Genomic DNA, 15517 nt, shown 5'->3' with positions numbered 1-15517 from the left:
TCTTTCCCTCTCTATGTGTCTTGTGTGTCTTGTGTGTATATATACTTTTTGTACTTTTCGCGTTATCGTGTTTATCGAACGTCGTGAGTGTGGATAACATAACGACGGTTAACGCGGCTTTTCCCTCTCTATATACGTCGTGTGTCTTGTGTGTATATATACTTTTTGTACTTTTCGCGTTATCGTGTTTATCGAACGTCGTGAGTGTGGATAACATAACGACGGTGGTGCCGGTTAACGCGGCGTGGCTACTACGGGCTTTAGCTCGTGCGAACGTTTTGCCACATCATGATGTTTGGTTCACTAAACTAACCACTAGCATGGCGGCGACGACCGACCGACCGACCGACAGACACACACCGCGGCGCGCGCTAGTCGCTTACGCGCTTTGTCGCCCCACTCCCTTCTTTCAGCTCACCCCATCTCTGTTCGTCCCCTCTCTTCTATCCCTTCTATATATATATACATATCTCTCTCATACCTCTTCATCGAATGGATCCATCAGTATGTATCTTCCCCGTCGACGTCGCCATTGTCGTTTTCGTCCGTTCGACTCAACGCCAATCGCGTGTACGTGCACTTTGCCTCGCGTCATGGCAGCTTATGAATCTACCTTTATGGCGGGAATATTAGATCTGTAGGGGAATGCGTTGAGAGAGTGTAGACAGTTACATACATTTCCTTTTTTTTTTTCAGCAACAAGTGGTAAAGTTATTATACATGATGATCCTCCTTTTCATTGTAGCCTTCGATTAATGAAGAACTTTCTTGAAAAATGTACTTGTAATTTATGATCCTATATTCTTTCAAAAACGTAGGAAATTAAAAAAATTGAATTTTACAAAATATACAATATATTTTTTCTAATTAGAAAAAAATTTAGCCTATTCGTATTTAGATAATACAATTTTTCATTATATTTTTAATAAAACGCAATATTTGTTGTAAAAAATATAAAAAAATAAGAATACAGATCTCTTTTTTAAAATGAGACAAATAAAATATATAATTTTTACATAATGTGTGTATAAAATCGATACATGATATTTATGTAGTTATATATGTATATTTTGTTGTTTGTTAGGAAAAAGACACATATGGAAATGAAGTAACAAGATTGGGGAGACCTTTGCCAGTAGAATATTTATTAGTGGATGTACCTGCATCCACACCACTTACTCCTCAATTCACTTTCTTCACGGATGACATCACTCCATTTCCAGTTGAAAACAGGTATTATCTATAGTTAAATAAATCTATAAGCAGATATCAAACCATATTAATAGATTTATATAATCACAATAATGTTCCTAATTCAGACAAGTTGATGGGCAAGTTCAGGAATTTAATGCATTGTGCACTTATATGCAACAATTCAACGCGGATCAATTTTTGGAGGCAACTTCTGATTTCCATTTGCTTCTTTTCATCGCTACCATGGACATGTATCCGATGAAGGTACCATCGATTAATTGATTAATACTTTTTTCTATTCAATGATGTGTGCTTAGTAATAATAATGATATTGATAAATATTTTATTTTGCAGGATCATATGTTACCTTTACTCGAAGCTATTCGCAATAAAGATAAAGAGAAGGCATTAGAGTGGGCCCAATCAGAGCATTGGGCGACAGTGGAGCAGCTCATATCCGCGGCTTCTACATCGTCGCGTTCTCCGCAAGCCACGTCCTTTGGTGGTAGCTCGAGGACATTGCCTTCCGCGACTGCGGAGGGCAGTGGAGGGGTAGGCGTCGGTACAGAGCCGATTGCGAATCCGCCTCCGGATCAAGCTCTCTGGACATGTTCTCATTGCACTTTTCTCAATGCTGCGGATTTAGCAGTTTGCGAGATGTGCAATTTACCAAGGTACTCGTAATAAACTGTCAAAGCATTAACGATGAATTCCACATGCGTTTACGGGGGTGCTGTCTTTGAATCTACTACTTTGCTTCCGCAGGATTTGACGCGTACCGTGTCCTTGCGGATATAACAATTGTTTTCTACGCATCTTTGGCCTTATTTATGAGTGAATAAAAAAAAAAAAAAAGACAAAAGCAAAAGCATTTCCTTTTCCTCACCTGGTTTTTCTTCCTTTGTTCTGTCTCTCTAACATTTCTTTTTTTTTACAGGTAGTTTCTAACAATTTGTTTAGATGTTTTAAATATGAACCTAACAAGATGTCTTGTAAACAGTTTTGATATATGAATTGTGTCTAATAGATCAGAATTATTTATTATAAATTTTTATATGTTTGCAGAGAAGATGTGGAAGAGTATGATGAAGAAATGATGAGAGAATTATTTTAGTAATAAAATTATGAACTCAAAAATACACATACAATAAGTTAAATCAATACTGATATAATTATGAAATTTATGTCAATTATTTGCCATTAGATAATTTTTAACTGTATAGATTTTTATATATCATATATTATATATTACAACATATATATAATATAAATAATTTTGATTTTTTTGTGTAAAAATTAATTTAAAGATTACTTTAAACATTTTGGAAGTTTTGTAATTATTCCTGTAGTACACGCAGCAATTAAACAAGGTACGGAGAAATTTAAATCAGCATGTCCTTCCAAGAAGGAAAAACCGAGAAAAAAATGTACTGATTCTAAATTGGAGAAAGATGAAGAGACCGATATAGGTCCGCCTTGTACCGAAAGACGACCATATATACTTCCCAGTCAAATTTGCCCCAAAACAGTCTCTTGTTGTTATATAAAAATGCAGGTATAAAAAGAAAATAAAATACATCAATGTTATCGGGAAATATCTCCTCCATTACAATCAAATAGCATTTTATAAATTCGACTGAAGAGAATAAATCCAAATTTACATAAAAAATTTCTTTTATATATATATGACAAATATATTTTTTATTAAAATTATAAATAAAACATTAATTAGGGAAAATGAAGGCAAAATTATTCTTCTGAATATATATGGAATATATGTGTACTATAATATGTAGGATAGTTTGCAAAGCAACAATTATCACGAATGCAATTAGGATATATAATTGATTAATATAAAGAAATTGTAAGTATATAGACTATTTAAAAAACGTCCTATATATATATTTATTCAAACTATATTTTAAATATAATTTCTCTCTTATTATTAATATATAATAATTGACATACAGACTTCCACTTTCTTCAATCTTTATTATAACATAAAGTCCTTACAGCTGATCCTTGATACGATAGCATTAATAAGACTAGAAACACGCAATTCATCTTTATCGATTTTGTAAGTTTTCTTTACAAGATTCACATCTGTAAACTCTTGTATTCTTGAAATAGGTACTCTCTCTCCCTTGATACTTCCTAAGATTTCTTCTAACATGGATTGTTCCTCGCCAAGCTTGTGTATCAGTATTACCAGAATATTCTTATCACTGTCATCGATACCAAATTCAGTCAAGGCACGTGATATCTTTTTAGACATTGACAGATAAAATAAAATCTCTGTGTATATAGTCTTGGTGATTAATCGATTCTGCTTAGCATTAAGGACAACTTTGTTGGCAGCCACCACTGCCTGAAAAGCGTCTATTATAAGCGAAGCTTTCACCATACAACAACGAAGCTCTCCAGTGACGACTTTCTCGCGAATTTCAGAGACATTTGTAACGTCAGTAAATAAATACATTGTGCAGTAAAGCCCGGTCTCTCGATCCAATTCAACTCTGTAATTATCCATCTTAACCTTTACAGTCTCGACAATTACGGTTACTTCAATCTCGTCTTCTACTAGAAAATGCTTAAGAGATATTTATTCGCGCGCGTCACAGATTAGCGATATTAATAATTGCTTGGAAAATACGTGCAATTTTGAATATAATGTAAACACACGTGGACGCACGTCATAATCTCTGATTTTATACGCATGATAAAAATTTGTTGTGTGTGTTGTTAACGCCCTTACAGCACAGCGACTAAAACGAAAAACACTAAGTCAAAAGCTCATGGTAAATGCAAATCAAATGATAATAAAAAAAATAGAATTTAATACGAAAAAAAAAGATACGCGCAAAAACAATAAAAACAATTTTTATTAAATATAAACAAAATGCATAACAAGAATACTCTATGAATCAAGAAAAAAAAGAATTAACACAAGAATAATTAAGAAATACCTTTTACTAATAAAATTAATATATTTGGAAAAAGATGGATAATTTTTTTACTACACATTTTTATTACACAAAAATGCGTCAATTTTATTAATTTAGTATATAATTAAATTTTAAAAATATGTCGATTTATATCGTCCTGACGTCGCAAATGATCGTCATAGACATAAACAAATGACATATATTTATTGTATATTTTAATTATTATTATACAACATTTTATTATACATTTTGAGATTTTGTGTTTATATCACGCGAATTAAATGTCACTGTTACATTCAAACCATTTAAATACGAGTTTCTAGCTTTCTAAATAAATGCGATATAAACGCATATACGCGATTATCGTAATATTCATCGCTGGTAATCGATAAAGCGCTATAATTCAATATTCATTAAATAATTTATCGTTCTCGGTAATATTATGGATTACATAAGTAATCGCTCGTATATGTGACACAAATGGAAATTGCAAAAAGTGTAAACTGATTTTCGCGACGCGATAATCGAAAAACTATGATGAATGTAATGTATATATGTATATATTTACATACGTCATCCGCGTCGTGCGCGAACTCAGCTATGCTATGTTTATATAATACATTATAAACAAAGCGGTCGCTCATCCCCTCTATCCTTCTTTGTATATTACCTGCGTATAGGACCGCTCTACGCATTCACTAAAATGATAATACGGGTAATACCACCTTGACTGTCGCGAGGAGTAGACTGAATTTTCGCGATTCTCATTCGTATCTTAAAGTCCTAAACGAACGCGTCACTCTACTGCGATCTACTGTAGTATCGAGAGAGAATAATTATCTAATAAATATTCTAACGCTCAGGATATCCTACATGTATGTCCTGGATGCTCTTTGGACGTCCTAAGGACATCCTTGTGCTGTCTGGGTAGTGATAACAATTATTATAATTATTTTATGATATTCGCTCCATTTGACGCTTTTTTCGTTTCGAAGGGCAAGATATTTTTCGGCCTGATTGGTCCATTAAACGCTTTAAAGCGAAAATAGCGTCAAATGGAGTGCATCCAACGTGATTTAGGTCGTGTTCCAAAATTCACTGGTACTGAAAATCTATAATTCACGTAACGTATATTATAGATTTCCAGTATTGACAGTGAATTTGGAACACATCCTTAATAGAAACTAGCGAATAGAAAAACTTTCGAATGATTCACATGCCACAGTTGGCGCGAATGAGTGGCAGCCATATTTATTTCGCGTCCGAAATTTCGTGCTTTGCGCTCGTTTATATAAAGTATATCGCGATTATTTTGGCATCGGGATGCTTTTGTGATGGAGATATTCGGCTCGAGTATCGCGAATGTCGAACAAACAGAATCGGTTAATTACAGTGATTGATCGCTTCATTTTTCGTTTTATATATAATATATCGCATCAGTATTAGTGTGGATGCGTTCTATCAAGTAAATTCTGTGCAACCGGGAGTGCCGACAAAAGTATCGCGAGTGTCGAAAAAAACGGAATCATTCCATTGCTGCAATTAATGCTGTGATCGCTGCAATTATAATTACAATAAGGTATGATATTACAAATCATTTATTTTATATCCGAATTACGATTTCAACGCGTGCGATAGTTCTGTTAAATGAATTTTGTGCAATCGTAGCTCAGAAAGTATTTTGTTAAATATGTAATAAAATATTAAATTATTCAATATAACGGCCCCCTCTCTTATTTTTTAAACGCATATTTTGTAGCATATTTATTCAAATTTGCCGAAATATATAAAATATATATGAATTTAAAATAATCGGAAAAAGGAATTTTATATTATTGGAAAGTGACGCCAACTATCGATAATACTCACTAACTCGTAACGAAAAATTTTTAGTCGGTAGGTAACGTCATGCGTTATCTTATCCTTTTTCTGTGAGCTCCTGTATATACGTTGCTTTAAAAAAATGATATAATGAAATTGAATAATAAAAGAGATAATTATTTATTGCCTTTTAATAAATGTTTAAATGAAAATAAATATTTAGTAAATTTGTCTTATCGGTGACTTTTTTAAGATTTAGTGATTTTTTTATTTTTCTAAGATGTCAAATTTATTATATTTATGCAATATATCGGTATCATTATTAATATTGATATTTTTAATAAAATAATTATTAATAATTAATATTATTAATGTTGATTAATTTATTGTTACGATATAAAAGAATAAAAAGATGTCAAATAAATAATATTTGCCTGAAATACATGAAAATAAAACATACACTTAATAGATATGTCATCGTTATGATGCATATTTAGAAACATTTTTTTTTCTGAAAAAACGTGGCGTTTAAATAAAAAGTATTTGTAATTTATATTAGTTGTCTTGAAATTTGCTATTTTTTTGCGACAGTGTGTATAGTTCATTTGTCAAACGACTGCTAACTATTACATACTACATTCTCGTTGCATATCAAGGAAAATTCCAAATAATTATTTCTCATAATAATGAAATTTGAATAACAGGCCTGATTTTAATCATCGTTCATTATGATGGATGACACATCGCGCGGAAGTATTATGGATCAATTATTCGACTGCGGTAAATTTGTGTCTTTTAATGTTGAACAACTGGTGTACAAAATAATCTCGTAGAATCTTGTAATTCAAATATTATATATCATATATTATATATTACAACATATATATAATATAAATAATTTTGATTTTTTTGTGTAAAAATTAATTTAAAGATTACTTTAAACATTTTGGAAGTTTTGTAATTATTCCTGTAGTACACGCAGCAATTAAACAAGGTACGGAGAAATTTAAATCAGCATGTCCTTCCAAGAAGGAAAAACCGAGAAAAAAATGTACTGATTCTAAATTGGAGAAAGATGAAGAGACCGATATAGGTCCGCCTTGTACCGAAAGACGACCATATATACTTCCCAGTCAAATTTGCCCCAAAACAGTCTCTTGTTGTTATATAAAAATGCAGGTATAAAAAGAAAATAAAATACATCAATGTTATCGGGAAATATCTCCTCCATTACAATCAAATAGCATTTTATAAATTCGACTGAAGAGAATAAATCCAAATTTACATAAAAAATTTCTTTTATATATATATGACAAATATATTTTTTATTAAAATTATAAATAAAACATTAATTAGGGAAAATGAAGGCAAATTAGAAGAATTGTTCGAAATTCAAATTTTTAAGTGTAAATAAAATAAAAAAGAGATATATATACATCAAGTAGAAATTATTATATTCTAATTACATTTGTTGTGATTAAAATATATATTATATTGTACATTATTTTTTACTTGATTCAAAGTTGAATAAGAATTTTTTTCCTCCCACCCCATTCCTGTGAATAAAATTTCTGTGCACATTTCTTCACATTTTTGCATTGAATCCTTCAGTTCCAATCACAATTTATAGGATCCTTATGCTCCTTGCTGTTGCGAAATAAAACCACAACCACCCCCGTGTCCTCCCAAATGCTATCGTCGGCAACCACGAAAACCGATCTGCGGCTGTGATCTTTGCAAAAGGAATGCTGACAGCAAATGCTGCAGTCCGACCGTAACTTCTCATGTTTAGCTAGTAATTCTAGAGAAAGCATATTTAAAAATTTCATAGAAGATTTAGCATGTTCAAACAGGCTGTACGCAAGAAATATAAGTGTTATAATTTTAAAATATTAAAATAGAAAAAAGAACATTCACACGCAAAGAAAAGAATAATTACCAATTACATTATATACGGCCATTTCTCGGTACAAGGTATACCTCAATCTCTTTTTTATCTTTCTCTGGTTTAACCTCACAATCAGTACATCTCTTTTTCGATTTTTTTTTCTTCGAAGGACACATCGATTTAAGTTGCTTTTTATCCCGTATGATTTCTGAAACTACTAAATGAATAATTTTTCTAAGATGAACAAATTTTCAAAATGTTCAAAATAATCTTTTAATTGATTTTTATACAAGAAAGATATCAATCACATTTTATCGGATCTGTGTGATATGCTTTATATATTTAAACATATATTTTGTTAATAATCTTCTTCGTATTTACTGTCATTATTTTTATTATTTCCCAATGAATCAGTATTTCTCTTAAATTTATTTCTTATACCAGACGATTAAATAATCTCCGTAGCCTCAATGCTGTATTGATAAAGTTAATGTAATCGGTGTACGCATTTTTTTTTCTTTGAATATCATTAAGATGTCTTAACACACGGTTTAGAATGCGATAAGTAAGAGTTTTTTTTTTTTATCTAATTGTAAGCACTAATGTTATACGATTCTGTTTGTTTCAGAAATGTATAGATAATATTTTTATCAAATTCTGTTTTCTCTGCAATAGCAATCATGATAATATCAAAAAATTATTTTAATGGTTATTGAGTAATTAATAGATCATAATTATCATGATCGTAATTATTTTATAAAATATTTCTGATTTAAATTTTGATGTGACTAAATAAATACAATTTTACATTGATTAATTTAAAAAGATAATTATAACAAATAATTATAATAATTATAATAAAAGATGGATCTAATATATATAATGGAAAATTTAAAAACAAATAAACAAATAATATTTATACGTATTTCTGTTCGCCATAGTGTGATTTGCGAAATCGAGTCTACTATAACAAAAAATAACGCTGCGGTTATTCGCGGTAGGTTAAATTTAGGTTCTTTCGTTCGCTTCTATTCGGATTACTCATATTCAGTACGCCCAGCTAACAAGTAATCTTATCAAAGGTAAAGCTAAGTTCGAGTCGAGGATATTCATAATGGGATCGAGTCAGTTATCTGCAGGACACGCCCGTTTCAACTGTGGCGGAGTACCGAAAAAATTTTAGTGCTTTTTATGTAAGTCTACAAAATAATGTTTTAAAAAATAGCTTCTTTATTATGCATTTTTGCGGTTTTTATTTTACGCTACATTTTCTGCATAATTGAGCGATACATGATAATATTAAACGTGATATTTAATGGGTCTACTGCAAAATAATTCAACGATACTTTAATATATCGTAAAAAAAAAATTAATATGAAATATGATAGATTATATATTTTTTAGCTCCAATTAATGATTAATTATTTTTTACATAATTATTTTCGGACATTATTAGAGCATCAACAATTAATTTTTTCTTCCGATAATACAGCAATATGATTCGATTACGTAATATTACAGTGAAATCCATTTAATCTCCGACTTAATTTGCGAATCGTATGAAAAAAATAATCACGGTATTTTTTGCCATCATATCATTTATCGTAGCGGTCAAAAGTGTGTTTTTTAACTTAATAATTATGCATATCGTTAATTATATCAAAACTAGAGAAATGTACATTTTCAAGACTGATTAGAATTAGTTTAACGATGCTTATCATTTTTTATCATACTCTTTATCTCGAGGTAAAGTCAGAGTTAAATTCATTTATTGATTACTGTAGCATAGTATATAGATAAATGTATAATATATCTCACACAACTCTCGCGACCTCAATTTCAATAATGGATAAAAAAGTTCTTTAGAAATTTAAAGATATATATTTTAATAAAATATAGTTTCTGAATCAAGCCATTAAAATAGAAGAGCTTTTTGTGAACTAAAATTTAAGATAACAAATAAATATTTATCATGATTTATTTTGTATTAATATCATTTATTTATCAGTTATTTTTTTTTTTTGGATTGATGAAGGCAACCGTTTATTATTTTACTTTTTGTAACTAATTGTTCAATTTTTTGTAATATTACATTTTATGTCATTTATTAATACTATTTTCGGAAATATTAATCAAAATAATTGTATTGTTAGAAGAATAAAGCTCGTAACTTTCCTATTTTTTTTATTTTCCGATTTTTTATTAATTCTGATTGCTCTCGATATGGGTTGCTCACAATTAATCAACGTTATCGCAGAATATCGCAGAAATGATTCTAATTCAAAGGATGAACTCACGATCGATAAACATCAAGTTGTTTGCCAACTCGACACTCGACACCTGTTGATACGTTCAAGCATGCGCGTTTTTGTCCAGTCTCACTATCGATTCTTGACTGTAACGATATTTCGACTAGTAACGGACGATGAGTCGATCACACGAGTGAATCGACCAAGACTTGATGGAAGTTGACATGGTAGGTGGGATAAGTGAGTGCAGATTGTGAAAACGGTCCTATATTGTCCATGTGTGTTTTTCTCGATTAATCAGACGTAGACAAGTTTCGGTAACTGTCAACTATCGGAAGTTTAAGTTTCGTCAATCAGGTAAATTAATGCATAAAAATTTGTATGATTATATATATTTTGCCAGAATTATTGCGTAGTATGAAAGTATGCCGGCTTGCCTCGCGTGTGAGTCATACCCATCACGAGAAGACCTGTTTGACGTCAATATTTGTTAGGCATATAGCTGTGCATAGTTGTGCGATTGGAAATTCCAATGCTTTAGGAACCACTAAAACCAAAAAAAATAATTAAATATATATATATATATAATAGTTTTTATTGAAAGAGAAAATTAGATTCTTTTTGCCACGTATTTCTGACACTAAAGCGGAGAGAAAAAGATTTTTTTGTTGTTGTTATATAATTCAATGATATTTTACATATTACTGATGATATTTTACATATTACATAATAATTTTTTGAATAATCTAATATAATATTTCTGTATTTTTTCTATCTTTTTAAATTTATAAAGACTTATGAGAGCTTTTAGATTTTTAAGAAATTTATGTTATATATTATAGTTTTTTTGATTCACTATAATTTATTGTTCAATTCATGTTTTATAAATACAATATTCAGGCAATTCGTTCATTTTCAAAAATGTAATAAGTTTAATAGAAACTATTTTTTTATATTTTGCAGTAATCCATGTTTCCAATATAATAAAAAATTTTTACGTGAATAGTAGTTTGTCGAATTCTTTCAACGATCTTATAACACATAAGATCTGTTATTAAGGTCAATTTTATACAAACATGAAAGATCGGTTATATTATGTTTGCATATAGACATAGACGATATTGAAATGATGTTGGACGTAAACAAATAATATTGATATGTAAGGAATACGTTACACGCGTAAAAGTTTTCGAAATAATTGATATGCTTATTATCATGTATTCGTTCACTTTTTTATAAAAACTCTAATTAATTCTAATAAACTCGCATTAAAAACTCTTTACATAACCGTCTTAAAAAATTGATAACTGCTTATCATTTTTGATCGTAATTATTCTTTCAAAATGCTCAATTTTGCGTCATTTATTCTTATGTAGTCTACCCTTATCGCGAGACTACGATATTAACAGGTTGTTATATTCGCAACTATTCAGGATAATCCTGTAGAATAACCGGTTTTGCCACGTAATATATCTTCAAGCGACTTTTTCCTGTTAGTCTGCGTAAAAAAAATATTTATTTTTATATGGCTATGTATAAACTTGGCAACTTGGTATTGCAAGATATTAAATGTTACAGTGCATATATATTTGCATACTATAATGTGTACCAAAATAGCAGCATCAAAAATGTATGATAATTACTTCTATGATTATTTATCGAAATCAAAACTGAACAGAAAGTATTAAATACTTATTAATACATTTATAAATTTAATCTTCCAGTAGACAACTGGTTTTCTATCTCGCAAAGAGTGAGAGTAACTTCTTTGGTCATTGTAATCTCTCTCTCTCTCTCTCTCTCTCTCTCTCTCTCTCTCTCTCTCTCTCTCTGCTAATAGATAATGAATCTACGCTTCTATAGAAAAGATATAAGGTTTAAAATTGGATTGTTATTGTAAAACATATTAGACAATATTTGACAAAGAGAAACATAAAAAGAATAGTTTGAAATTATATAAAAAATAACAAAGATACAAATAACTATCGGTAATATAACTTCAAAAAGTAGAAGCCAAAATTATTGTAAATTTTATGAATACAATTTTCGATGTTGTGAGAAAATCTCTGCATCGAGTTTTATTTTCTTGTCTCGAACTTTGTTATACCGGGTTTAATTTCTCATTAAGACATGTCGTCTTACGTTTTCTTTTCGTGATTCGATCGCGATCCAAGTCGACGATCGGCGCGATAGATCGACAATCAGCTTCCTTCGGAGGCAAAGGAGAAAGGGAAACAGAGCGATTGTCGGATGCAATGATGTTTTCGGATTTATGTGATACCCGCGCGATTATTTCGGGTCAGCATGTGATGCGTACGAGTTCCTCAGGGTCACGATCGAAGATCGATTAGGTCCCATGACAATTTGAGCCGCTCGAATGCGCGCTTCTTCACGATTGGTCATACCATCACGATCATCTACGTCGACGGTCTCCCTCCTCTCGACGAGGTCTGGGATTTTCCTGACGGGATACCAACGATCGCTATTTCATGTTCGTTCGCCGGCTTATCCTTCGCAGTACGCGTTCGAAGCTCGAAGAAAACGAATTCTCGATAGACAAGATGCGTATACGTAAGTAAATTCATCAATCGAGAGCAACGTTGGCTAATCCGATTTGCTCTTATCTCGCGATTATTTCTTTCTCGATTTACGATATCGGATGCGAGCAAGTTTGATTGATCTTTTATAAATCAGCAAAATGCGCGAAATAGAGATCGGTAACCGGTGTAATTTCGACTTTGTCCGCAGATTTTGAGGCTGCAAATACACGAAAATGACTTTTTCATACATATTTAAGACAATTTGTATAATTCTGTGCATCGAAAATTGAACCAAATAATATTATATCGAAATTGTGAACATTTAGTATATTGATTTTTAGATTCTTTTAGATCGATAAAGATTTTTCGTAAACGTGTTGTATAAACTGTCAATTTTTATTATACATATATCATGTATAATAACATCGCATATTAGCTCTTAGACATGCATGCATGGATTTGAAAATGATTAACCGATATTTTTATGAAATTATTCATTATTTTATAAAGTATTATATATACAATAGCGATAATTCTATAGAATTATCAGAGATTGTATAAAGTCACTGAATTAATTATATTTATCGCAACATATATATATATTATTTTCGAGCAAATAGTTCAATTATTTTAATTATCTATCTAATTTTGTGTGTGTATGTGTACATGTCTGTGACCAATAACTTTCAAGACACATACCACTTTTATTATTGTTTTGATTTTTATGTTTGTACGTTAAGCGTTATATTTTTAAAGTTACAATATAAAAATAAATTTTTTGGTATTGTACTTCGACAGCATACAGATCTTGATTTAAACATTTTCAAATATTTTCAAACATTATCTCAACTTTTTCGTCTATTTGATTTACTATATGTCTAATAAAAAATTTTCAAAATTTATTCTTTCCTCAAGAATTAAAACAAAATATTTTTAAATGACATCAAAAATTAAAAATTAAAAATATAACGAAGAAAGAAAAGTCGCGCGAGACAAGCCATGAATAATATTTGAGACAGAGAGCGAACATGAATAATGAGAGAAAGTAAGATCTGAAATTCAATTGTAGAACTCGATTTATTTTAATTAGTTTCTCATTTTTTTTCTTTTGCATTAACAAAACCAAGTAGACTATCAGATACAATCGCTCCTGTGGCCGCGATAGCTCCAACCTGATCTTTGCATAAGTGCGCCGTTATCGATGTTTCGCCAAATTTCCTCTTAATTGACGACGAGGTCTTATCGATACATACCAAATTGTCGAACCGGTGATAATGCGACTCGGCGAGTCGTAATTCCCTCGTGATATTAGGTCCAAGGTGATCCGCTGCACCGACGAGCTCTGGATACAATTCTCGTTTGTCGTGATTCACTTCGAGTTGCGTAGTATGAACTTTTCTTTCATTATCAGTATTAATTAATATCGCCACGTCAGAATCGATATATTGCGATTATAATATATATATGATCTAGTTGTATCATTAAGCATGCAAATTTATGCTCGATATGATTATGTTGTTTTTTCATGTGTGTATATGTGGGGAGAGGAGGGGGGCACGTTACCTCGCACATTGTACATAAATTTGAGCAGAAAACGAATAAGGAAAGAAATAAGAAAAGTCTTATAAATTTTAGATAGAATAATGTTAATCTTTTTATTTTAACTTAATTTAAATTGATAATAAATCTATCATCGATTTTTTATCTTTCTTTCTCTCTCTCTCTCTCTCTTTCTTTTTAGTATTATACAAATAAATAAGATAAAACATCTCTTAAATAGTGAGATAATTATTGAGTTCTTTCAACTCTTGATACTTCCACGTGGATTTTTTTCTGTCGTATCACAATCTTTACGTTTACGATTTGCACTCAACGTTTATATACACAAAAGATAACGAATCTACTAAAATTTTATTGCTATATTCAAAAATCTTTTATTTTATAAAATACATTCTAAAATAATCATGATTATCAATTTATATTTCCGCAAATTCACGATATATGAATGACTAGTACGTTTATTTTTACTTTACATTAAAACCACAAAATAATCTTTTGTAAAAATTCCTTATACATAACTATTATCGTAAAATAAAATTACGCAACTTATACGTAACTATTATCGTAAAATAAAATTATGTACCATCAACATCAAGAAAAGAAAAAAGATCCAAACGAAAAAATATGTATAATATTGGGAATTTTTGTTAAGTAAAATGTAATTATATACTATCATTTTGGATATATATTTATAACACATTGATTAATCAATTATATCTCGATTATTTCGCCGATATTTTTACACAAATATTTGTCTTATTAAAAGCAATTAGTTTTTTTTCTCATTTTTTCTTTATAATATGTGGAAGTTATCAATTACTACCGAGAAAACTGTTATACACAGAAAGATTGCTGCCGTAAATTTATCTCAACAAATTTTGATGAAAAAGTTATGTATTTATGAGATACATTTATATGACAGTAGAGATACTTCTATAACGTGTGTTTATAAGATTTGTTTGTCTCGTACATATATAGGTACAGTCGTCAAGCATGATTAGTCGTGTATATAACGAGATTGTTACATTAGCGCGTTGATGGGTTTTCCCCGATGAGAAAATATCAGTTTAACGGCATAGTCATTTTCTCGTGAGAGAGAAAAAGAGATATTTGTTATTTACATCTCGTTAAATACGAGAAAATCTCGTCACGTATATTTATATCGACTGATTCTTACTTTAAACAATTTTGAGAATTAGTCAATCATCTTGTTATCAGACTGTTTTCGATTTTGCAATTGTATTAGATAAAAAATATTATTTCCAGATAATGAAATACTTCTAGGACAACGGCTTTCTTAAAACTTTTATTTTTTCTGCT

At 30.3% G+C, this 15517-nt stretch overlaps 4 protein-coding genes across 23 annotated transcripts in view; 2 read left to right on the top strand and 2 right to left on the bottom strand.

The window, feature by feature from the left end:
- LOC115237836 overlaps window positions 1-449 on the bottom strand; it is a 12398-nt gene extending 11949 nt beyond the window's left edge. For both annotated transcript variants that reach the window (XM_029811165.1, XM_029811169.1), the window contains exon 1: window positions 119-449. The gene's annotated coding sequence lies outside the window, so the exon portion shown is untranslated. The remainder of the gene's footprint in view (window positions 1-118) is intronic.
- The window catches only part of LOC115237834 (nuclear protein localization protein 4 homolog), an 18019-nt gene extending 15711 nt beyond the window's left edge, over window positions 1-2308 (top strand). The window contains exons 10-13 of one of the 2 annotated variants that reach the window (XM_029811161.1): window positions 1085-1233; window positions 1320-1458; window positions 1549-1868; window positions 2260-2308. In XM_029811161.1, the coding sequence (XP_029667021.1) occupies window positions 1085-1233; window positions 1320-1458; window positions 1549-1868; window positions 2260-2308 (657 nt within the window). Of the gene's footprint in view, window positions 1-1084; window positions 1234-1319; window positions 1459-1548; window positions 1869-1959; window positions 2199-2259 lie in introns of those variants that run through there. The other variant, XM_029811162.1, reaches the window with a different exon arrangement.
- A 769-nt stretch (window positions 2309-3077) lies between these two features.
- LOC115237818 (EKC/KEOPS complex subunit TPRKB-like) lies at window positions 3078-3959 on the bottom strand. The gene has a single exon (XM_029811108.1). The coding sequence runs from the start codon at window positions 3722-3724 to the stop codon at window positions 3188-3190; it is 537 nt and encodes a 178-aa protein (XP_029666968.1). The 5' UTR covers window positions 3725-3959; the 3' UTR covers window positions 3078-3187.
- A 6411-nt stretch (window positions 3960-10370) lies between these two features.
- LOC115237830 (serine protease inhibitor 3/4-like) overlaps window positions 10371-15517 on the top strand; it is a 30615-nt gene continuing 25468 nt past the window's right edge. For 17 of the 18 annotated variants that reach the window (XM_029811138.1, XM_029811152.1, XM_029811139.1 and 14 more), the window contains exon 1: window positions 12517-12668. In XM_029811138.1, the coding sequence (XP_029666998.1) occupies window positions 12587-12668 (82 nt within the window). In that variant the 5' untranslated portion in view covers window positions 12517-12586. Of the gene's footprint in view, window positions 10455-12516; window positions 12669-15517 lie in introns of those variants that run through there. The other variant, XM_029811155.1, reaches the window with a different exon arrangement.

This window comes from Formica exsecta, unplaced genomic scaffold (genome assembly GCF_003651465.1).
Source record: "Formica exsecta isolate Colony F162 unplaced genomic scaffold, ASM365146v1 scaffold31, whole genome shotgun sequence".
In the NCBI taxonomy this organism is placed as follows: domain Eukaryota; kingdom Metazoa; phylum Arthropoda; class Insecta; order Hymenoptera; family Formicidae; genus Formica; species Formica exsecta.
The sequence above is the reverse complement of the archived record's forward strand: the minus strand, read 5'-3'. Positions and strand labels throughout refer to the sequence as shown.